Here is a 22567-nt window from a genome sequence, read left to right as displayed (position 1 = left end):
CTTTGTTGACCTCACCAAAGCCTTCGACACCGTGAGCAGGAAAGGGCTTTGGCAAATACTAGAGCGCATCGGATGTCCCCCAAAGTTCCTCAACATGATTATCCAACTGCACGAAAACCAACAAGGTCGGGTCAGATACAGCAATGAGCTCTCTGAACCCTTCTCCATTAACAATGGCGTGAAGCAAGGCTGTGTTCTCGCACCAACCCTCTTTTCAATCTTCTTCAGCATGATGCTGAACCAAGCCATGAAAGACCCCAACAATGAAGACGCTGTTTACATCCGGTACCGCACGGATGGCAGTCTCTTCAATCTGAGGCGCCTGCAAGCTCACACCAAGACACAAGAGAAACTTGTCCGTGAACTACTCTTTGCAGATGATGCCGCTTTAGTTGCCCATTCAGAGCCAGCTCTTCAGCGCTTGACGTCCTGCTTTGCGGAAACTGCCAAAATGTTTGGCCTGGAAGTCAGCCTGAAGAAAACTGAGGTCCTCCATCAGCCAGCTCCCCACCATGACTACCAGCCCCCCCACATCTCCATCGGGCACACAAAACTCAAAACGGTCAACCAGTTTACCTATCTCGGCTGCACCATTTCATCAGATGCAAGGATCGACAATGAGATAGACAACAGACTCGCCAAGGCAAATAGCGCCTTTGGAAGACTACACAAAAGAGTCTGGAAAAACAACCAACTGAAAAACCTCATAAAGATAAGCGTATACAGAGCCGTTGTCATACCCACACTCCTGTTCGGCTCCGAATCATGGGTCCTCTACCGGCACCACCTACGGCTCCTAGAACGCTTCCACCAGCGTTGTCTCCGCTCCATCCTCAACATCCATTGGAGCGCTCACACCCCTAACGTCGAGGTACTCGAGATGGCAGAGGTCGACAGCATCGAGTCCACGCTGCTGAAGATCCAGCTGCGCTGGATGGGTCACGTCTCCAGAATGGAGGACCATCGCCTTCCCAAGATCGTATTATATGGCGAGCTCTCCACTGGCCACCGTGACAGAGGTGCACCAAAGAAAAGGTACAAGGACTGCCTAAAGAAATCTCTTGGTGCCTGCCACATTGACCACCGCCAGTGGGCTGATAACGCCTCAAACCGTGCATCTTGGCGCCTCACAGTTTGGCGGGCAGCAGCCTCCTTTGAAGAAGACCGCAGAGCCCACCTCACTGACAAAAGGCAAAGGAGGAAAAACCCAACACCCAACCCCAACCAACCAATTTTCCCTTGCAACCGCTGCAATCGTGTCTGCCTGTCCCGCATCGGACTGGTCAGCCACAAACGAGCCTGCAGCTGACGTGGACTTTTTTACCCCCTCCATAAATCTTCGTCCGCGAAGCCAAGCCAAAGAAGACATCTCATTATCTGATTGAGATTTCTGAACTCCATTGCGTATCACCTTATAAAACCACAGTTGAAAAAAGTTTGATTTTTGGAGGATTTCAGATAAGGGGTACTCGACCTTTAGTCCTGCTGCATGCTCTCTTATTGGATAAAATGGAATTGAGCATGGTTTTAATTGTTTTTGACTTCTCTTTAACCCCTTTTATTTTTAATAGTTTGGCTGTATGAATCATCCTTTATCAGGGCAAATAAAAACATTCCATATCTAGGTAAAGTATCTAGCCTCCTGAGGTTAACAAACAAAAATAATATGGATAACAGTTGTTGAACCAAACATAGCTTGGATCAGAATTTAACTGCAGTTGTTATTCCAATCAAAGATTGGAGGAAAATAAAGCATATTATTTAAAATTTAAATGTAGTTATTCAGCATGGTAACAGGCCATTTCGGCCCACGAGCTCATGCTGCCCAGTTGTATCCAAATAGCCTGCCACCCTCATACGTTTTGAACGGTGGGAGGAAACTGGGGCCTCAGAGGAAAACCCAATGTAAACACGGGTAGAACGAACAAGCTCCTTACAGGCAGCATGCGATTCGAGCCCTGGTACCGTAACAGCGTTGCACAAACTGCTTCACCAACTGTGCTGCCTCGAGTTCTGGGAAAATAGAAAAGATGTGAAATGTGGAATATGAAATGGGCAACGTGAGAAAAAAATCTCAATCAGGAACTGGAAAAAAATGACAAATGTATCCAGCATTTAAAGGGTTCATGTTTCCATTTAATCTGGTGGGGGTGGGGGGGGGGGGGAATTCTATAGTACATTTACCATTCTACAGGATTTGTTATTGGTACAAGATGTACACTTTTTCAATCTTTTGAACCTTTTCCTATGAAAGTTTTAAAGTTTCTTCAGTTTCGTATTTTGTAAAGACAACAGAACAAATTCATCAAATTAGTAAGTTTCAAGTAATAACTAGTAAAGCAGAATATCAAATTGTGATGTGTTGTATTCCAAAAACTGCTAAATGAGGTCTTTCCCTTTCTCCTCGAACACTTGAAAACCAAATTGGGATTGGGATTTTCCTGTAGCTAATCTTTCATTTCCTCCTTCACCCCATAATTTGTAATTTGAGGTTCAATAGAGCAATAATGTATCATTCTGTACTTTAAAAAAAAATCACCATTCCCTGGAATTCAAGCAACAGCAAAAAAATTGTGGAAAATAAATGGGTAAATATACACAAGTTTTAAAATTGGTGTCCATCTAGCGATCAGTTCACTAATCCATGCAATCCAGTGTCAAGCAACTGGTAAATTCACTTATCTGTTATCTATCAATCCGCATAGGTACCAGATTCCCAGGGGGTGGGGGTGGTTTACTGTAATTGGAATAAGTTGGCACATTATATTAACTGATCAGCATTATGACATGGAATTTGGCTTCTGTCATTGGGTTATTGTAATGTCATTACTGCAGTTGAGAATCAATCCACAGTAGCAGCTCCAAACCTATAGAATGCACTAAACTGTTCCTTTTTAAAGGGTTAGATATATACAGAATCTCTTTCCTTATGTCCTCAAATTGACCAGAGCATACTATGCTCTTCTCTAGGCCGGTAGTTTTAGATTAAGTGAGTTTGGATTGCATTGCTGCTCCAAGTATTCAAAACCTCTAGATCAAGCTTGCAAGATGTATACCTAGAGGCAAGGAGACTAGTTTCAAAGGTGTAGAGGCAAAGCTGTTATTATTGACTTACTAATTTATATGGATTCTTTACTTGTAAGAAAATACTTGATTATCATTTCTCTCTTCTATTAAAAGTAATTGGTTCCTGTGATGAATAAGAAATTACTTTAATTTTTTTTGTAAGAAAATGCATCAGAAGCAAGTGGTTAAAGAAGTAAATTAATAAAAGCCAAGGAATTTTATCAATGATATATAGTTGAACCTCTCCCGGACCAGTTCATAGTCTACTGTGATTAAAGCTTTTGTAGCTCGACATTAAATGACACAATCCTCTACATTTCTTGCTGAGCAGTCCCATGCCAAGGCTAAAATGGTGCGTTTCTGGCCTCCCAGGTCACAGCATCCTCTGGATTAAAGGATGTGCAGGAAACCTGTGCCTTTGTGCTTCTTCAGTTCAGCTAGGAGATGCAAAAGAGGGGGACCTTGCTGTCTTGCCCTGTCTTTTTTGTATTGTGTGGGGAAATGTCAGTCCTCCATTCGATACCTTTTGACGGCTTGGCAGAGATTAAGTTTGCCGTGGAATGGCAGATGCAACCTCGTGTCCTGATCTATGGCATGAAACATTATCATATTGATTCAACTAACTGGTATGTTTTTGTTTTATTTGCATAGTCCATGTTAAATTTATTAATTTTGTCTGTGGGAATAGTATCAAAATTAATCAGAGCTGTGATCTTTTTGCTTCTGTTCAGTTTCAAAGTTGCATCCTGTTGAAATTGAGCATTTTTTGTATTGTTTAAAATCCTCTTGTGTGACATTTTGTATTTCCCCCAACTAGAAAAGCCATCTCAAAACTCAGAGAACGAACAAAACTCTGTATCCCTGGAGGTGCTACTTGTTAAAGTCTGTCACAAAAAACGTAAGGTAGAGTACTCTGACCTTTTTAATTATCCTAAATCGTGTTTGCTTAAAATGTTTACAATTAATTTTGTATACATGAAATGCTTTTTTCCAGAATGTAATCACCAGTAATCCCAGAGGTGGGGCTTGGAGCTACTATATGTTCACATGAGGATAACTAAATAAAGCATTAATTACTTTGCTTAAAATTAATTTTTTGTAGGTAGAAAATAATGTTCCATTGGGGATTAAATTAAAAAGAGTATGAATTGTGCCTCAATTGGCCCTTTTTTTGGTTGTATAGAATACAGCACAGGAACTGGCTCTGTAGTCCATCTAATCTGTGCTGAACTATTATTCTGCCTAGTCCAGATAACCTGGACCCTTGTCCCTCATATCCATCCCATCCAAATTTTTCTTAAATGTCAAAATGGAGCCTGCATTCACCGCTTCAGCTGATAGCTCATTCCATACTCCCACCACTGAAGAAATTCTCCCTAATGTTCCCCTTAAACATCCCATTTCTCCCTTAACCCATGACCTCTGGTATCTTACCTAACCTCAGAAAAGCCCTGCTTGCATTTACTCTATCTATAACTGTCATAACTTTGTGTACAAATCTTTCCTCATTCTGTGATACTCTAGAAGATAACCTGTTGCGTGGCATGATTGGCATAGCAGTTAGTACAATGCCAGTAATCGGGACCAGGATTTAATTCCCGTGCTGTCTGTAAGAAATTTGTATGTGTCTCCCTGTGTCTGTGGGTTTTTCCTGGGGGCTCCAGTTTCGTCCCACCATTCAAAATGTTCTAGGGATGTAGGTTAATTGGCTGTAAATTGGGAAGCATGGACTTGTGGGCTGAAATGGCTTATTTATGTGCTGCAGGTCTAAATTTGAAAATTAAACCCTTCTACTTAACTCCATTCCTCAAGACCTGGCAACATAAAAAAAAAATCTGCACTCTTTCAATCACGAATATTGTAACAAGTCTCTTGGTAGCATCTGGAAGAAAGATCATTGAAGATGGTTAGGCTTGTGATATTGGTTTGAGGATTTGATTTTCTGGAGTGGCATTTGACCCCCCCCACAAATAATAATTTTTCTTTGTCTGGACTTCAGTTTTACCAAATATTTTGAGGCACTCATAATGTTCAGAATTTGGCTTTTTGCTGTCTTTCTTTTGATATCAGAGCTAGAAGCTTTTAACTGAGTGGTCCTGGCAAATCACAAGTCAGGCATTGGAGAGTTGGTTGTTGGTGACTAAATACTGACTGAAAGTATTGTCAACAACACCTTCCTTTTTTTGTTGCTGTATTTATTAATATTACTGCCATTGAATTGTGTAAAGAAAATATTGGTTTATCCTATTTAGATAGTCCTTTTAATCATTCTAATGACAAAAGCAGTTCGGGTAAATATTATTGTTTATTTTTATTACCTTGCTTGGATAAACTTGTTCTTGGAGGAATAACCTTGTGATTGCCATGTCTCTGGTGCTTTTTCCCTCCCAAGTGTGTTTATGAAGGTGGAATGTTCAACAGCCAAGACCAGTGCTATTTTCACCCACCAATCCAGGTGTAGTTCCAATAGAAATATCCAACAAAAACATTTGCAACCATGAGTTGTGTTCCAACGTGAGTCAGTGCAGTCAAGAAGGAATGTTGAATAGACAAAAATATTTGTGAAACAAGGTAAATTACAGGTTAAAATAATTAAGATCAAGCCAGAAAATTGCCTCTAAAGAAATCTTTGCTTATTAATAAATAGAGTAATGGCAATAACAATAATTTCCTTATTTCCAGCTGTAGATTTTGAATGTGTTGCTCGAGGGTGGATGGTGTTATTTTGCAATTTAACTGGTCAATTTAATGTAAGGTGTAATCATTCATGGGTAGAGGATTGGTTTAAGAGTGGGAACCAATGGAAGTAACAAGATAAAATGCTGTTTGGGGAAAAAATGTTTCAAGTAGGATTCCATGATTGAGAATTCTCTCAATGCAGTTAATATTAATGAAAGGTTAAAAGTATGACGTATCCAAGTTTACTTTCCATAAAACATTTGGTGGGAAAGTAAGCTGCCATGGTGTCGAGAAATGAAGAGATGGGCTGTAAATGGACAAGAATTGATGAGAGTGTAATATTTGTAATTCTTATTAAAAGTAGACCATTTATGGGGCCTGGAAATGAAGATGTGTGAAATGCTCCATATAGCTAGGAAGGTAAATAAAATGTTGACCTTTCTCATGAGAGAATTGAGTACAACAATAATTCCTGTAGTTTTGCTTGCCTTTAAACCTACACCCAAAAAAAGGCCTTGCTTTTGGAAAATTGGTAGGAGAGGAACAAAAGTTTGTTGCTTTGCTGAGTGAAGTATTGAGGTATATTTTGTTGGATGCTCTTGAGGGAGATGACCTGACAGAAGCTGGCAGCAGTGACCAGGTCGCTGGCACTGAGCCTGGCATGGTGGACCAAAAGATAGAGGAATGCAGTGGTCATTGGGGACTCCATTGTCAGAAATACAGACAGGAGATTCTGTGAACCAGATAGTTATGCCCGCATGGTGTGCTGCCTCCCTGGTGCAAGGGTGCGGGATATCTCAAATCTGGTCCAGGGTATTCTAAAAGGGGAAGGCGAACAGCCTGATGTCTTGGTACATGTGGGTACCAATGACATAGATAAAAAGAAGGAGGAAGTACTGAAAAAGGATTACAAAGAGCTAGGACAGAAACTAAGAAATAGGACAGCCAGGGTGGTGATCTCTGGTTTGCTACCTGTGCCAAGTGCACTGAGGACAAAAATGGAAGGTTAAGAAAAATGAATGTGTGGCTGAGGGGCTGGTGTAAAGGACAGGGTTTTGGCTTCTTGGATCATTGGGGTCTCTTTTGGGGAAGGCATGACCTCTACAAGAAGGATGGGTTACACCTAAACCCAAAAAGGGTCAATATATTGGCAGCTAGGTTTGGTACAGCCGTCGGGTGCGGTTTAAACTAATTTGGTAGTGGGGTGGGAACCTGTATGATAGGGCAAAGGACAGAAAAGATAAAACAGGAAAAGTTAGGTTAGGCAGCGAAAGTAAAAAATCAGAAAGAGCAAGGAGGGTGAAAAAAGCAAATCTGAAGGCTTTATATCTTAATGCAAGAAGCATTCAGAACACTTCTCCAGTATTACACCATCTCCTCAATATATGGAAGAAGATTCATGTAGAAAGAAATAAAACAAATTATCAATTACCAAAACTAATATTGACGCAAAATAAACTACTCCCTTTTACAATAGACAACCTTTCCTTTAGAAAATGGGAAAAAAAGGGATTAAAAGAATAGAAAATTGTTTTTCAGGAAGTAGATTCTTATCCTTTGAACAAATGAGAGATAAATACAATATAACTGGAGATACAGCGCTGGCATATTACCAACTGAGATCCTACTTGAAAGATAAATTAGGAAGCAATTTGAGTTTACCAGAGGGAAGTAACCTTGAATATGTGATTACAGATACAATGTTAATCAAAAGATTTATAACAAATATGTATATTAAACTGCAAGAAAAGGAGAATGAGGAAACAAATGGTAAAACTAAACAAAAATGGGAACAAGATTTAAATATAAAGATAAAAAAGGAAACATGGGAGAAATTATGTTCTGGAACGATGAGAAATACAATAAATACGAGGCTGCGTATGATACAATATAATTGGTTACACAGACTATACATTACACCGCAAAAGTTAAATAAATGGGACCCAACAGTATCTGATAGATGTTTTCGATGTAAAAAAGAAAGGGGAACAACAATTCATGCAATCTGGACATGTGAGAGAGTAGAAAAATTTTGGGATGATCTCAATCAGATATTAAATAAAATAACAGAAAACAATATACCAAAGAATCCAGAGATCTTTCTCCTAAGTAACATAAAAAACAAAGAATTTGGAATTGATTTGGAGGATGCACAAAAAAGATTTGTTAAGATAGACCTAGCCGTAGCAAAAAAATGTATTATGTCAACCTGGAAATTGGAAGATAATTTGAAAATACAACAATGGTATATAGAAATGAATAAATGTATTCCATTAGAAAAAATAACATATAGTTTAAGAAATAATATTGAAATATTCGAACAAGTATGGGAGCCTTACATTAAATACAATAGCGAAAACCTACCGGGAACAAACATTACCTAAGTTGATGGAAGGAGAAGAGAAGAAAAGAATGGACTCAGTAGAATTTCTGGTGTATTTTTGTTGAATGACAACATTGTCTGACTGAATTAATGCAACCTAGATTGTATACCTAAAATGGATGAGGGGGGGGGGGTGGCTTGGGAGGAGGGAGGGGGGGGGGGAAGAAAAAGTCACTGTATATGTGTGAAAAAGAAAAAGTGTATATCATGGCTAACGTGATTTATGGTGTGAAAAATAAAAAAATTTTTTAAAAAAAAGCATTCGGAACAAGGTAGATGAATTAGCTGTGGAAATTGAGATAAACAAATATGATTTGATTGGGTTTACAGAAACATGGCTGCAGGGTGGGAAAGCCTAAGAACTTAACATCCCAGGGTATACGATATTTAGGAGGGATCGACAAGAAAGAAAAGGGGGTGGGGTAGTATTGATGGTGAGAGAAGGGACCGACACGATTGACAGAAAGGCTATCAACTCGGAAGATGTGGAATCTATATGGGTAGAACTGAGGAATAGCAAGGGGCGGAAAACCTTAGTGGGGGTGGTATATAGGCCTCCAAATAGTAGTGTAGAGGTGAGGGAAGGCATTAAAAGAGAAATTAGAAAAGCGTGCAATAAGGGAACAGCTGTCATCATGGGAGACTTTAATTTGCATATAGATTGGACAAGTCAAATTGGTAAAAATACTGAGGAGGAGGAATTCCTTGAATGTTTACGAGACGGTTATCTTGACCAATGTGTCGAGGAACCAACTCGGGAGCAGGCCATTTTAGATTGGGTATTATGCAATGATAAGGGGCTAATCAACAATCTTGTTGTACGAGGCCCTTTGGGTAGGACCGATCACAATATGATCGAATTCTCACTCGACATGGAGAGTGATGAAATTTAAATAAAGGGAATTATGATGGTATGAGATGGGAGTTGAGTAAGATTGATTGGGTGGTGTTTATGGGGGAGTTGACTGTGGATAGACAATGGAAAGCATTCACAGATCTAATGGAGAAATTGCAAAAATTGTTTATACCAGTTTGTCATAAAAATAAACCAAAAAAGGTGACTCAACCGTGGATAACAAGGGAAATTAGAGACAGCATTAGGTCCAAAGAGAGAGCATATCAATTGGCCAAAAAAAGTACCACAACCGAAGATTGGGAGCAGTTCAAGATGCACCAAAGGAGGACAAAGGGATTAATCAAGAGAGCAAAAATAAATTATGAAAGTAAGCTTGCGGCAAATATAAAAACCGACTGCAAAAGCTTTTATAAATATGTCAAGAGGAAAAGATTGGTGAAATCCAGAGTAGGTCCCTTGCAGTCAGAATCAGGGGAATATATAATGGGGAATAAGGAAATGGCACTCCAATTAAATTCTTACTTTAGTTCTGTTTTTATAAGAGAGGATACAAATAACCTCCCAAGGATGTTGGGAAACATAGAGACTAATGCAAGGGAGGAACTGAAAGAAATCAGTATCTCTAAGGACATGGGGAAATTGATGGGATTGAAGGCAGATAAATCCCAAGGGCCTGATAATCTACACCCTAGGGTACTTAAGGAAGTGGCCATTCAGATAGCAGATGCTTTAAGAATTATTTTCCAGAACTCGATAGACTCAGGATCAGTACCCATGGATTGGAGGGTAGCTAATGTTACCCCACTATTTAAAAAGGGGGGTAGAGAAAAAGCGGGGAATTATAGGCCGGTGAGCCTTACATCAACAGTGGGCAAAATGATGGAATCCATTATTAAGGATGTAATAGCGGAGCATATGACTAGCAGAGAAGGGATCGGACAGAGTCAACATGGATTTACAAAAGGTAAATCGTGCTTGACAAATCTATTGGAATTTTTTGAGATGGTGACAGGTAAAATAGATGGGGGAGAGCCAGTGGATGTGGTGTACCTGGACTTCCAAAAGGCCTTCGATAAGGTCCCGCATAAATGACTGGCATGCAAAATCAAGGCTCATGGGATTGGGGGCAAAGTATTGATGTGGATTGAGAACTGGCTGGCAGGTAGAAGACAAAGAGTTGGGATAAATGGTTCATTTTCTGAGTGGCAGGCGGTGACCAGTGGGATGCCACAGATATCTGTACTGGGACCCCAGCTGTTCACAATTTACATTAATGATCTGGATGAGGGAATTGGATGTAATATCTCCAAATTTGCAGATGACACTAAGCTAGGAGGGGTTGTGTGCACGGAAGAGGGGATCCGGAAGCTCCAGTGTGATTTGGATAAATTGAGGGACTGGGCAGATACATGGCAAATGCACTACAATGTGGATAATGTGAGGTTATCCACTTTGGTAATACAAACTGGAGGGCAGATTACTATTTGAATGGCAATAGATTAAGAGATGGGGAAGTGCAGAGAGACCTCGGGGTACTTGTACACCAGTCTCTGAAAGCGAGCATGCAGGTACAGCAGGCGGTTAAAAAGGCAAATGGTATGTTGGCCTTCATATCAAGAGGGTTTGAGTATAGGAACAAGGATACCTTACTGCAGCTGTACAGAGCCTTGGTGAGACCCCACCTGGAGTATTGTGTGCAGTTTTGATCACCTTATCTAAGGAAGGGTGTTCTTGCAATGGAGGGAGTGCAGAGGTGATTCACCAGGCTGATACCTGGAATGGCAGGAATGACTTGTGAGGAAAGATTGCGCAAATTGGGATTGTACTCGCTGGAGTTTAGAAGATTGAGAGGGGATCTCATAGAGACATATAAAATTCTGGCAGGACTGGACAGATTGGATGCAGATGGGATGTTTCTGATGGTGGGAAAATCCAGAACCCGGGCCATGGTTTGAGGATAATAGGCAAACCATTTAGGACCGAGATGAGGAGGAATTTTTTTACCCAGAGGGTGGTGAATCTGTGGAATTCATTGCCACAGAGGGAATTAGATCTATTTCTTCAGTATAAGGGTATTAAAGGTTACGGAGAGAAGGCGGGGATGGGTACTGAACTTTAAGATCAGCCATGATCTCGTTGAATGGCGGAGCAGGCTCGAAGGGTCGAATGACCTACTCCTGCTCCTATCTTCTATGTTTCTAAGTTCATTGAGAAAATAGGCATTTTTGATGGTTGCGTGTGTGCAAGGAAAATTTGTGTCAAAGAAGCCAGGCTTATCCCAGATCGTTTTTCTTTTCTAAAATATTTGTGTGCAGCATAAATGTATCGCCGATGATTGAGGAATTTTTTTAATGTGAAAGTTTCCGGAAATACATAACATCACATTGTTCCCTTTCTATGTAATGCTAATTTATCTCCCATTCTATGTATTGTCAACTTGCCTCCCAGGGTATTTGTAGGTAGGAATGAAAATCAAGGATGGGTAAATGGACAAGTGCTTTTTCTGAAGTTTTGATGCTTTAAAGTCAATCTAGGAATAAAATGACATGCAGCTGTCCCCTTTTTTTGTAAACAAGAGACTTCAGATGTTGAAAAACTGGAAAAGCGCACAAAATGCTGGAGGAACTCTGGAGGTCATGCAGAATCCACGAAAGACTGAGTTGATGTTTCAAGCTGAATCCCTTCATTAGGACCAACAAGAAATGGGCAGATGCTATCACCTCCCAACTGTACTGAGTTCCTCTAGCATTTTTGTTGTCCCTGGTTACATCAGTTTGAATTCAGACGATTGTTTTATTGTCTTCAATAATCATATTAAAAAATTGATATGATGTCCATTTTACTAAAGCTAGAATACCTTGTTAAAATTGTATCTTTACAGAGTAATAAATGAAAGCAGGACTTGTGGGTCTTTTGTTTTTGCTTTGGTGTTCCTTGGTGTGTTTAGATTGCTAATTTATTCATTTCTTTTCAAGGATGTTAGTTGTCCAATCAAGCAAGTGCCTACAGGTAAAAAGCAGGTGCCTTTGAACCCAGACAACAGCCAGTCCAAACCAGGCAATTGCCCTTCCCTCGCAGTTCCCAGCAATGAGTTTGAGCCTAGCAACAGCCATCTGGTTAAATCCTATTCCCTGCTGTTCAAAGTTACACGTCCAGGCAGAAGGGAAGTGAATGGGCTGACTAATGGAGAAATTAATGAAAATATTGGTAAGTGTGTTTATTGAGACTAGGCTGATGTTAATTTCAGCTAGTCTTACCTGATTTTAAGCCTCCTATCTTTGTGCATTGAGTTATAAAGAACATATTAATACTATAAATGCTGGAAAAGTTGTTTAGAAATTCCTTAAATGTACTTTGAGATTCATTTGCACCAAGTCAACCTAATTTAAATAATCTATTTATGCAAAGCTGATTTTATCGCAGGACTTAAATTTATCAGGAAATATTGGTGTCTTGATTGAATTCATTTGAAGCTCAATTTTTTTTTTTAAAAGGAACCATATAAAAAGCAAGTTAAACAAAGTCTGCAGATGCTGTAATTATTTACACAAAATTGCTGGAGAAACTCAGCAAGTCACGCAGCGTTCTTTATGTAGCAAGGATAAAGATACATAACCAACGTTTTGGACCTGAGCCCTATGTTAAGGTATGAGCAAAAAGCAGGCAGGCATCAGAATAAAAATGGAATCTAAAAGCAAGGTGTTTTTCCAAACTATAAAATGCTGGATTTGTTGAGGGTTGAGTCATTGAACTGGTTAGAATTCAGGAAGTTATGACAAAAGAACTTTCATTTATTTAATCCATTTTTAAAAAACTAGTGTGTCCAAAACACTTCATGTGTATTTTTGAAGTGTAGATACTGTTGTAGGGCAACAACATGAGGACAAATTTACACACAGCAAGGTTGTATTGTCTTTAATTTAATAAAATATTATCAAATGGCCGTTATCTACATGAATTCTTAGGGCGTACAACAGAAAGTTTGGTCAAAGATGTGTTTTAAGGGTTGTTTCCAAGAATGAAAAGATGGTAGGAAAGTGGAGAAATTTGGAAGGAATTTTGAGTTCAGAATTTTGGCAGTTGACAGCCACCTGTGGTGGAATAATTGGTGATGATAAATAACTAAATTTTGTTTCTGTGATAGTTGAGGAATACACAGATCTTTGCAGTAGGAATTGAAAACACAACCTTCTAACTGAGGTGAGGGTGTTTCCACTGACCCAAGTCTTAACAATTAAATGTGTTGTGCGTGGAATATGCTGACAACTTAATGTCACTGTTTGTTCTCTATGAAATTTACAGAGTTTAATAGCTTTGTAATTGATGTATGCTTTTTTTTTAAATGGGGGAAAACCACTCAACCTGATAGACTAAATTAAGTTCGAAGGACAGATGTTTATTAAGGTTTTAAGCATCAAATGTAGCTTAATTGCATTTGCTATTTCCTATATGATGCTTGTAATTTAGAGACCAGTCTTGGAGAACCAGCATAGAAGAACCTCAAACAAGTTTATATTTGCATGATCTATTCATACTATCTGGATGATTAGCTTTGGGAAAGCTATTATATTCTCTCTGACTTGTGGAATCTGATTTATCTGAGCATCTTCCCCTGCTAAAAATGGTAATTTGTCATTTGCAATCTCCAACATTTGTCCTGACGCTCTTCCTTTATCCAATTAATTGATCTCCCAGGGGGACTATTTACAGTGGAGCAAGGTGGCTTGCCTGTGAGCTGACTTGCACTCAGAATGAATGACCTCTTCAGCTTTGACACTTTAACAATTCCTAAAGAGAACCCACGCTGTTAATTCATCGCTAATTATTCATTGTCCAATGTAAAGCAGAAGTAATAATGTAGCAAATTTGTGGCTGTAGATAGACAAACAACACTGGTATTACTTTAGGATTTAATAACAGCACATGTTATCAAGTCACTATCGGCGTTAAAAGGTGCATCTTTCTTTAGATTTGACTGATCCACCTTTAGATGATACAAGTTAAGTCATCTACAAAAACCAGTTATTTATTTCGTGAAGGTGGAAAGCTTTGTTCAGCTCCACAAAATTAAATCTGAACTTTATTAAATATGCATCTAAGTACTTGAATTTAGAAAGTGTAAACACTCACTGGTTCCTGGTTCACTTTCCAGACTGTATTTCAGTCTCTGAAAAGCAGCTCCCCACATCATATTTGTTAATGGGAGAGGGCTGGAAACCTATCTCTATCTTCATTACCTGCCAGTATAAGATTTTAAAATCTTCAACATCAACTGAAGAAATCAAATCTGGAATGGTAAGTTTTGCTATGTGAAGACTTGCATTGCTGTAGCACCCTTTTAATGGTCTTGGGACACTCCAAATTAGTTCAATCAAGCACCTTTTGCAGTAAGTTCAGTAGTGTGTGGGAAATGCAGCCAACTTGTAAGTAGAAGCCAGGCCACCGTGGCTTACTGACATGGCCATGGCTAACTCCACTGTTAGAAATAGTTATGGGCAAACTTGTCTGCTGGATAATAGGTCTCATTTGTGACAGCAGGACTGAGAATGTGTTGAACTTGTGAGTCACTTAATCAGTCAGCGTAAACCTGAGTATCCTATCACATTAAATATTCAAGTTGGAAAAGCAGCAAAGTTTTAATTTAATTTGGACATGTTCAACACAGATGTGTGGGCTGAAAGGCTTGTCCTGTGCTGCACTACTATGTTTTCACTGGTTATTTGAATCAGATTTTAGTGGTTAAATCTAATCTTTTCTCACTTTGTGGATGTATTTTAGTACAGGTACATGATCCTTTATCCAGACATCTAAAATCCAGAAAGCTCTAAAATCCGGCAAGTGGGGACCGGCGGTTGGGGGAGGCGGTCGCAGGGGACGGCGGCCGAAGGCGGCTGGAAGGAGTTGGGGGTGGATATGGCAGCATAATTGGGGTGGGTTTTCCGAAATCCGGAAAAATCTGAAATTCGGAATATACTTTCCCCCAAGGGTTCCGGATAAAGGATCGTGTGCTTGTAATGTTATTAGTTTTGTCTTTTTTGAAAATTTTATTTTTCAGTTTTGTCTTCCTTTCTGGTGGGATTTTTGTGCCGAAGGTGTGGGTGGAAAGATCTTGTAATAATTTGCCAATCTTGTTTCTGTGGTACAGTGGATTTTTGGGAATTGTTGCATTAGCAAGGGGATTGTGTTCTTGAGCCATTTTGCACCTGCTGGATGTTAATGATACGTTGGTTCCACCTCAGAACTGGTCAGTTAGCAGTAGGAGAGATAAACAGTTGACTATTCCCATGGATGAACTCTCGTCAGACATCTGCTGACCTTTCAGATGGTTGCGACCTACTTTTCAATAATTGGTAGGTCAAAAGACAAAGGAGGAAAAACCCAACACCCAAGCCCAACCCACCAATTTTCCCCTGCAACCGCTGCAGCCGTGTCTGCCTGTCCCACATCAGACTTGTCAGCCACAAACAAGCCTGCAGCTGACGTGGACATTACCCCTTCATAAATCTTTGTCTGCGAAGCCAAGCCAAAGAAGAATGTAGGGAAGCAATAAATGTTGCTTTGCAGATGGTCCTTCTTGGACTGCTGTTGATTTGGTCCTTATCCAAGCCTCATTGTGGCCTTGTGCTTTGTCTGCATAGTCATAAGACTTCTGAACTCCATTTTTAAGCTTTACATTTGAGAAAGACTTCACAAGCAAGTGCTTCTATTTTTTAATTATTTTCAGAGTTATAATTACTTAATCCATGTAGTTTTATATGTGAAGAACGTTTATCTTGGTTCCCTTATCTTGGATTTGCACATTTTTTGAGCAGCCTCAACTGTTGCTGACCTTTTAATCATTTTTAATTATTGCATTTGATGGCATACAAGACCCATTTTCTCTTCTTTCCCCCCCCCCCTCCCAACATAAAAAATGACTCAAAGATATTCCCCAGGTCTTGTATGCAAAGTTGAAATTAGGGTGAGTAATGCTGGCAGTGATCATCGTTGCTGTGTGTCTCACTACCATCTATCGTCGGTGGCTGTCGCTCAGGAGACAACCAGTGGCCTGCCGCTGTCGGCCCCCCGCAGTGGTCTGCGGCCTCACTTTCTCTTCCCCGGGGCCCAGGAGAGAGCGGGGGACCTACAGCAGCAGGTTGTTTTAATAAAATATTTTTCTGCTATTGCTAAGCTGCTTTTGTTTTCTCTTGTAAATTACAGCAGGATTATTAGAGATTTTTCCTGTTGTCCTAGTTGCATGTTTTTTTTTCCTGTGATACTGTAGCTACATATTTCAATATTAAATGCTTACCCATAATACACAAAAAAAATCTTAATATTCCCTGCTGAAATTGAAGCGAGGGGTCTTGTATACCATCAAATGCTGGTGAATATGGGTCACAGAGGCAAATGTGATTCATTGAGCTTCCTTGTACCTACTAGCAAACAGGATGTTAAATATTTTCTGTTAAAAATGATTTGAGTTTAGTCATCATTTTGGTTTAATTAATTTTACACTGCTCAGCATGTAACAGTAAACCTGCAGGAGGGTTCACTGTTGACCTTGAGTTTAAAAAATAAAGAATCACTCAATTATCCTGAACCTGATCTCTTGCAGCATAACAATGATTCAAATCACCACTCCTAACATCAATAACATTGTTTTCCTTTAGAAGTAACAGATGAGTTGCCAAGTAGGCGCAAACGGAACTCTTCTCACAAAGATGACGGGGAGAAGACGTTTGTAGCTCAGATGACTGTCTTTGATAAGAATAGGTAAGCGTGCTGCTATCTCTGTGATGTACTGGTTAAAAAATGTTTGTGCATTTATTATATTGGTATTGGATTGTTTCTGCTCCATATTGATAACCTGGATGTGAATTTTTGAGTTAAAAAAGAAAATGGGCAGATGCAATAATTGTAGTTTTAATACACAAAAATGCTGGAGAAACTCAGCAGGTCATGCAGAGTTCTTTATGGTTACAAAGATGCCAAAGTTTTGGGCCTAAGCCCTAAGTAAAAAGCAGGCAGGCATTCCTGGGGCAGGGGCATAATAACTCTGTTACAGGATGGTGTTCATCAGTCTCAGCCTGTGTGAAGAAGCTGCAGCCTGGCAATTCTGATGGTAGTGGGTTGAAGATGTTGTGAGCTGGATGGAAAGGGCCTTCCATAATTACTTGAGTCCTATTTAGACAGAACTCCCCATAAATGTCATCTATAGAGGAAAGGGAAATTCCAGTGATCCTCTGTTGTGTTAATCCTCCTTTGTATAGATTTCCAGACTGATACTTTGCAGTTCCCATACCACACAATGATGCAGCCAGACAAGACACTCAATTATGCTCTTGTAAAAGGTTGCCAAGATGGGGACCAGTAACCTTGCCTTCCTCACCCTCCTTAAGAAGTCTGAATGCTGCTGTACCTTCCTGACTGATGAGGTGTTGAGTCCAGAATATGGGCTTGGATCAATAAGGGATTGGGTTCTGGAGCTTTTAAAATGTAGCATTTAGCTGTTTTACAAGCCAGTTTTGGATTTTAAAGGCTAATTTTTTGGTTTCCCCATCCCTTGGGAATGAAGCTTTCCCTCTTCATGTAATTGAGTTTCAAGGAAGTTGTACTTTGAATGTAAATGTTTATTTACAGACGCTTGCAGCTCCTTGATGGAGAATATGAAGTTGCCATGCAGGAAATGGATGAATGCCCTGTTAGCAAGAAAAGAGCCACTTGGGAAACCATTCTTGATGGAAAGGTATATTTCTAATCCCTGCCCCTTCCCGCAAACATTTGACTACAGCATTCAAATGTTAAATTAATGTTCCCCAAATGAATTAAAACTCGTTGAGATGAATGGATAGTTTCTGTTGTCCACATTAGATTTTAATTTTGCCCATATCGCTGCTCTTGTGGATTGGCCACTGATAAACAGAAGCAGCTCAAACCTTCATGCTGTTGGATGCTGAAGCACACTGCCCTCCCACCTGGCGAGTTTAAAATCTACTTTGAAGTGCTCGCTTCGGCAGCAGATATACTAAAATTGGAACGATACAGAGAAGATTAGCATGGCCCCAGCGCAAGGATGACACGCAAATTCGTGAAGCGTTCCATATTTTATAAAAAAATCTACTTTGAAATTTAGAATATGATTTATTTATAACTCATTACTCTTGGAAATTGGCACCAGTTCTCTGTGTACCAAAGCTCGTTTTTGTTAATTATTTTCTTCCTTTGTCTTCACAGCGGTTACCTCCTTTTGAAACCTTTTCTCAGGGTCCTACGCTCCAGTTCACCCTTCGATGGACAGGAGATGCTGCAGATAGATCCACTGCTCCAGTTGCTAAACCTCTTGCAACTCGCAATACAGACACCTCAACTGCAGAGACCAAGCTCAACTCAGTGAAACCAGCACAGACCCTCTGTAAGAACCACCAGCAAATATAAAGCATGTTGTAAAATGTTCTTTGCCCAAAGAATGTCATTTCCAACTGTAGGACTGACCATCAGATTCAGTTCTGCTTGTTTCACATGAGGCTTGAATCTATTCTTTTCCCTTTAAATTTTGAACAAAAGATTAAGGTGCAACTATTGGCATTTATAATCTTTCCCTAATTCCAGATTTAAAAATAAACAATTAGAATTGTGTCCATGGTATGATTTTCAGAGACTACATCAATTCATCCAATTTTTAATTATACCCATTCTCAAAGGGAGTCAGTAGCTTTGTTTGCATGCCTTTTATTTTTGATATAGTAGTGAGGATATTGAATAGCTGAAAGAGGGTATTTCCTCAAATTGCGACCAATGAGATTTGCACATACGACTGAAATTTTAAAAAAATATATAAAGAAATAATATAAAATGTATGCCGTTTGTATTGTGTTTGACAAACTAGAACAGGGATGCAGGATGTGTAAGAGCAAAGTGTGCATACTTTGTTGTTTGGCACTCTGGTGTCCATAGGCTGGGCATGGCCATCTTGATTCCTGTGCGCATGCACGAGTCTTGTTGGCGCATGCGTGACAGGCTCACGTATTGGAGTTCAGTTTGTGCATGCACTGGATTTAAGGGTGCAAATTCAATATTAAATACACGAACGTACCGCATAGGCACACAGGAATCAAGATGGCTGCACCCAGGCTGTGGACCCCGGGACACCGACTAACAAAGTACGCACACACATTTTAGCTCTTGCATGCCCTGTATCCCTGTTAGAGTTTGTCTTATACAACATTTGATTTTAAAAAGTTTGCTTTAAGACTTTGGTACTCTACGCACGATGGCAAAATTCCATTTTGCGTCCATTTCAAGATGTGACCAATCCTTTGGTCCCAATTACGGTCGTAATTTGGGGAGTGCCTGTATGTTAAACACTAGACTAACCTGCAAGAGTGAATGTGGCTGCATGTCCTGCAAGGGAGGGAAACTTTTTTCCCATATGATCAAGATTAATTGGCATAATTAGAAATATTCCATATTTTCCCTAGAGTTTTTGTGTAAGGTGTCCTGTTCTTTGCCAGTTTCTGATGTGCTACGTGTGTTCGCATGTAAAACATGGAACATTACGGCACAGTACAGGCCCTTCGACCCACTATGTTGTGCCAACGTATATAAACCTCAACAATCTAAGTCATTGGTTCTTGACATTTTTTTCCACTTGCATACCAACTTAGGTAATCCTTACTAACCACAAAGCATCTATGCCATAGGTGCTCTGATTAGTAAGGGATTACTTTAGGTGGTATGTACGTGGGGGGGACAAAAGATTGAGAACCACTGATCTAAACCTTCTCTACCTCCCACCCATAACCCTCCATTTTTCTTGCATGTGCCTAAGAGTCAAAGGGTGTACTTTTTTTGTGTGTGAATAGCCCCCTGCTAGTCTGAACATGTCTGGGCAGATCATTTCTGAAGAGTTGAGATTCTTGAAGATCATACCCAATCATGGCAGTGTCTTCTGATGAGGTATGAAAATTAACAGGAGGCAGAGTGGCAATTGCCTTTACATTTTGAGAGCTTTTACACGTAGAGACTGGCCAAAAGGGTATGCTGGAGCTTCAAATCTTCTGTCTCGTACCAGATTCTCTGTTTCAACAGCCATAGTCTCAAATATCTCTGCAAAACTGGTGGGGTAGGGGGAGGGAATTAGTATGGGAACATTAGTTCTTCTGTGAACACAAATGTTTGGAAAGCCAGATATTGTAGTTTTCTAACTTTGCCCCTGCAAAGCTGCATATCCAACGATTCTCATTAGCTGGAACATTCGACCTGAATCAACAAAATCAGAACAGTTCCGTTTATGAATATTTATAATAAGTTTAAATTTATCATCACATGCATTGAAAATTTAGTGCTGGAGGTTACTTTGTGGGCACGCCAGTAGACATTTTATACATAGTACAAGCAAGACCCAGTACAAAAGTGTAGTCACAGAGAGAAGTCAGTTAATATGAAGTAAAAGCAACATTGTACCCTTTCAGGATCATTTGGTAATTTCATTAGGGTAGGGGGAAAATGTGTCCTTGAATCTGGTGGTGTGTGATCTCATATTCATGAATCTTCCTGATGGGAGGAGCTTGAACATAAATGGGACAATTTCAATATACTGTGTGATTTCAAGTTTATTATTATCTAACCAACATGTACCACCTGACAAAGGTGTTTCCCTGGACCATGGTGGACACATAGACACAATATTCAGCACGTACTAATCATATATGCATAAAGATATAATTTGAATAAATACATAGATATTTTTGGATGATGTACTTTGTTCATAAACCTCAGCCAGCGGGAAGAAGTGATTTCCCAACCTGGCAGTCCTGAATTTTAATGCTCCTATACCTTGATGATAGTGGTTCAAAGCTACAGAATACTGGAAGGAAAAAGTCTTCGATGATTTGAGCCCTATTTAAGCAATGCTCCCAGTAAATGTCATCAGTAGAGGAAAGGGAGACCCCAGTGATCTTCTTAGCCACTTGGATGATCCTCTACTGACGCAGTCTGGTTGGTAGTTACCATATCAAGCAATGATGCAGGCAGACAGGACACCCTCAGTTGTACTCCTGTAAGAGGTTGTCAAGATGGGGGCCAGTAGCCTGGTCCTCCTCATGCTCCTTACGAAGTGTAGACACTGCTGCACCTTCCTGTCCTGTGAATCTTCCATATTTGGTTGTTTAATGTGGGGGGTGGGTGGGTAGGTGGGGGGAGGGGGATTTAATTGCTGTAACCATAGAACATTACAGCACAGGAACATGAACTTTGGCCCTTCTAGTCTATGTCAAAGTATTTTTCTGCCCATTTCCACTGACCTGCATCCAGACCATATCCCTCCATACCCGTCCCATTCATGTATCTATCCAAATTTTTCTTGGATGTCAAAATTGAGCCTGCATTTACCAATTCAGCTGGCAGCTCATTCCACACACCTACCACTCTGCGTGAAATTTTCCCTAATATGGATGCTTCTTCACTTTTTACTTCTGACAGTCATCAAGACATCCTATTTTCTTGTTCTCCCGTCTATTTCAAATGGTGATGTGAGATTGGCTTTAATCTGCAAAAGCTATTCCATAATGTATAGAAATTTGAAAAGTGATAACCAAAGCATTCACTTCTCACCATTACCTCTAGTACTCTGGGATGCAAATTCAAGGGCATGCAGTGGGTTGGCTTTGTTACTTATTTATTGCAGCACTTTTTTTTAAAGCATAGAACATATAGCACAGGCCTTTAGGCCCACAATGTTCCACTGGCCTATATAAACCTATTCAGCAATTTCTACCTTTCCAACCTCCCATCCAGAACCCTCTATTTTTCTTGCATCCATGTGCCTATCTAAAAGTCTTAAATGTCTCATAATCTTGTAGACCTCAAAGTGGCCTCTCATTCTTTGTTCCAAAGAGAAAAGTAACTTTGTTAACCTTGCCTTATAAGATGCATTCGTCAATCCAAGTAACATCTTGCTAAATCTATTCTGTAACCTCTCCAAAGCTTTCACATCCTTCCTGTAATGAAGCAACTGGAACATAATATTCCAAGTGTGGTCCAACCAGAGTTTTGTAGAACTGCAACATTACTTCACTACACTTGAACTCAATCCCCTGACTAAGGCCAGCATACCATAAGCCCTCTTAACCTTGAGAGATAAATGAATTTAAACTCCCAAGGTTCCTATGTTCTTCCATGGTGTTAAGAATCCTGTCATGAACTATGTACTCACCTTCAAGTTTGATCTTCAAAGTGCATCACTTCACACTTATCCAGATTGAAGACAATGAATGATGAAAAGATGTAGAGTTGGGCACGACTCTGCCCAACTCTATATCCTGTTGTAATTAAACTTAATTTCCCCAAATTCCTTGCCCTCAATAGGGTCTATCATTTTCTGTAAGCTTACTTTTCCTTTACCAGTGAAAGCAGAACCAAATTATTTCATTGCTCTGATATTTTCTTGTTCCCAATTAAAAATTAAATAGCTGCTGACAGTTGGAGACCTATTCCTCATCACCAATCCTCTCTGTGGGAGTTTGTTATTGCAGCTCTGATCATGTCTGTGCTGGAGTTCAACTGAGACGGTGGAAGTTTCCCAATGATTGAAGAAAGGTGCC

General features: G+C 39.8%; 1 protein-coding gene and 1 non-coding gene across 6 annotated transcripts in view; both read left to right on the top strand.

The window, feature by feature from the left end:
* The window catches only part of LOC138759440 (polycomb protein Suz12-like), a 97823-nt gene that overhangs the window by 53078 nt on the left and 22178 nt on the right, over positions 1–22567 (top strand). For 4 of the 5 annotated variants that reach the window (XM_069929867.1, XM_069929866.1, XM_069929868.1 and 1 more), the window contains 5 exons: positions 3884–3969; positions 11960–12191; positions 16637–16739; positions 17607–17712; positions 18201–18378. In XM_069929867.1, the coding sequence (XP_069785968.1) occupies positions 3884–3969; positions 11960–12191; positions 16637–16739; positions 17607–17712; positions 18201–18378 (705 nt within the window). The remainder of the gene's footprint in view (positions 1–3883; positions 3970–11959; positions 12192–16636; positions 16740–17606; positions 17713–18200; positions 18379–22567) is intronic. The other variant, XM_069929872.1, reaches the window with a different exon arrangement.
* LOC138759677 (U6 spliceosomal RNA) lies at positions 17968–18074 on the top strand. Its single transcript, XR_011355020.1, has one exon. It is a non-coding gene; the product is annotated as a U6 spliceosomal RNA (small nuclear RNA).

Source organism: Narcine bancroftii, chromosome 3 (assembly GCF_036971445.1).
Source record: "Narcine bancroftii isolate sNarBan1 chromosome 3, sNarBan1.hap1, whole genome shotgun sequence".
NCBI classification, from domain to species: Eukaryota; Metazoa; Chordata; class Chondrichthyes; order Torpediniformes; family Narcinidae; genus Narcine; species Narcine bancroftii.
Note: the sequence above shows the minus strand (reverse complement) of the source record. Positions and strands in the feature narration are given on the sequence as shown.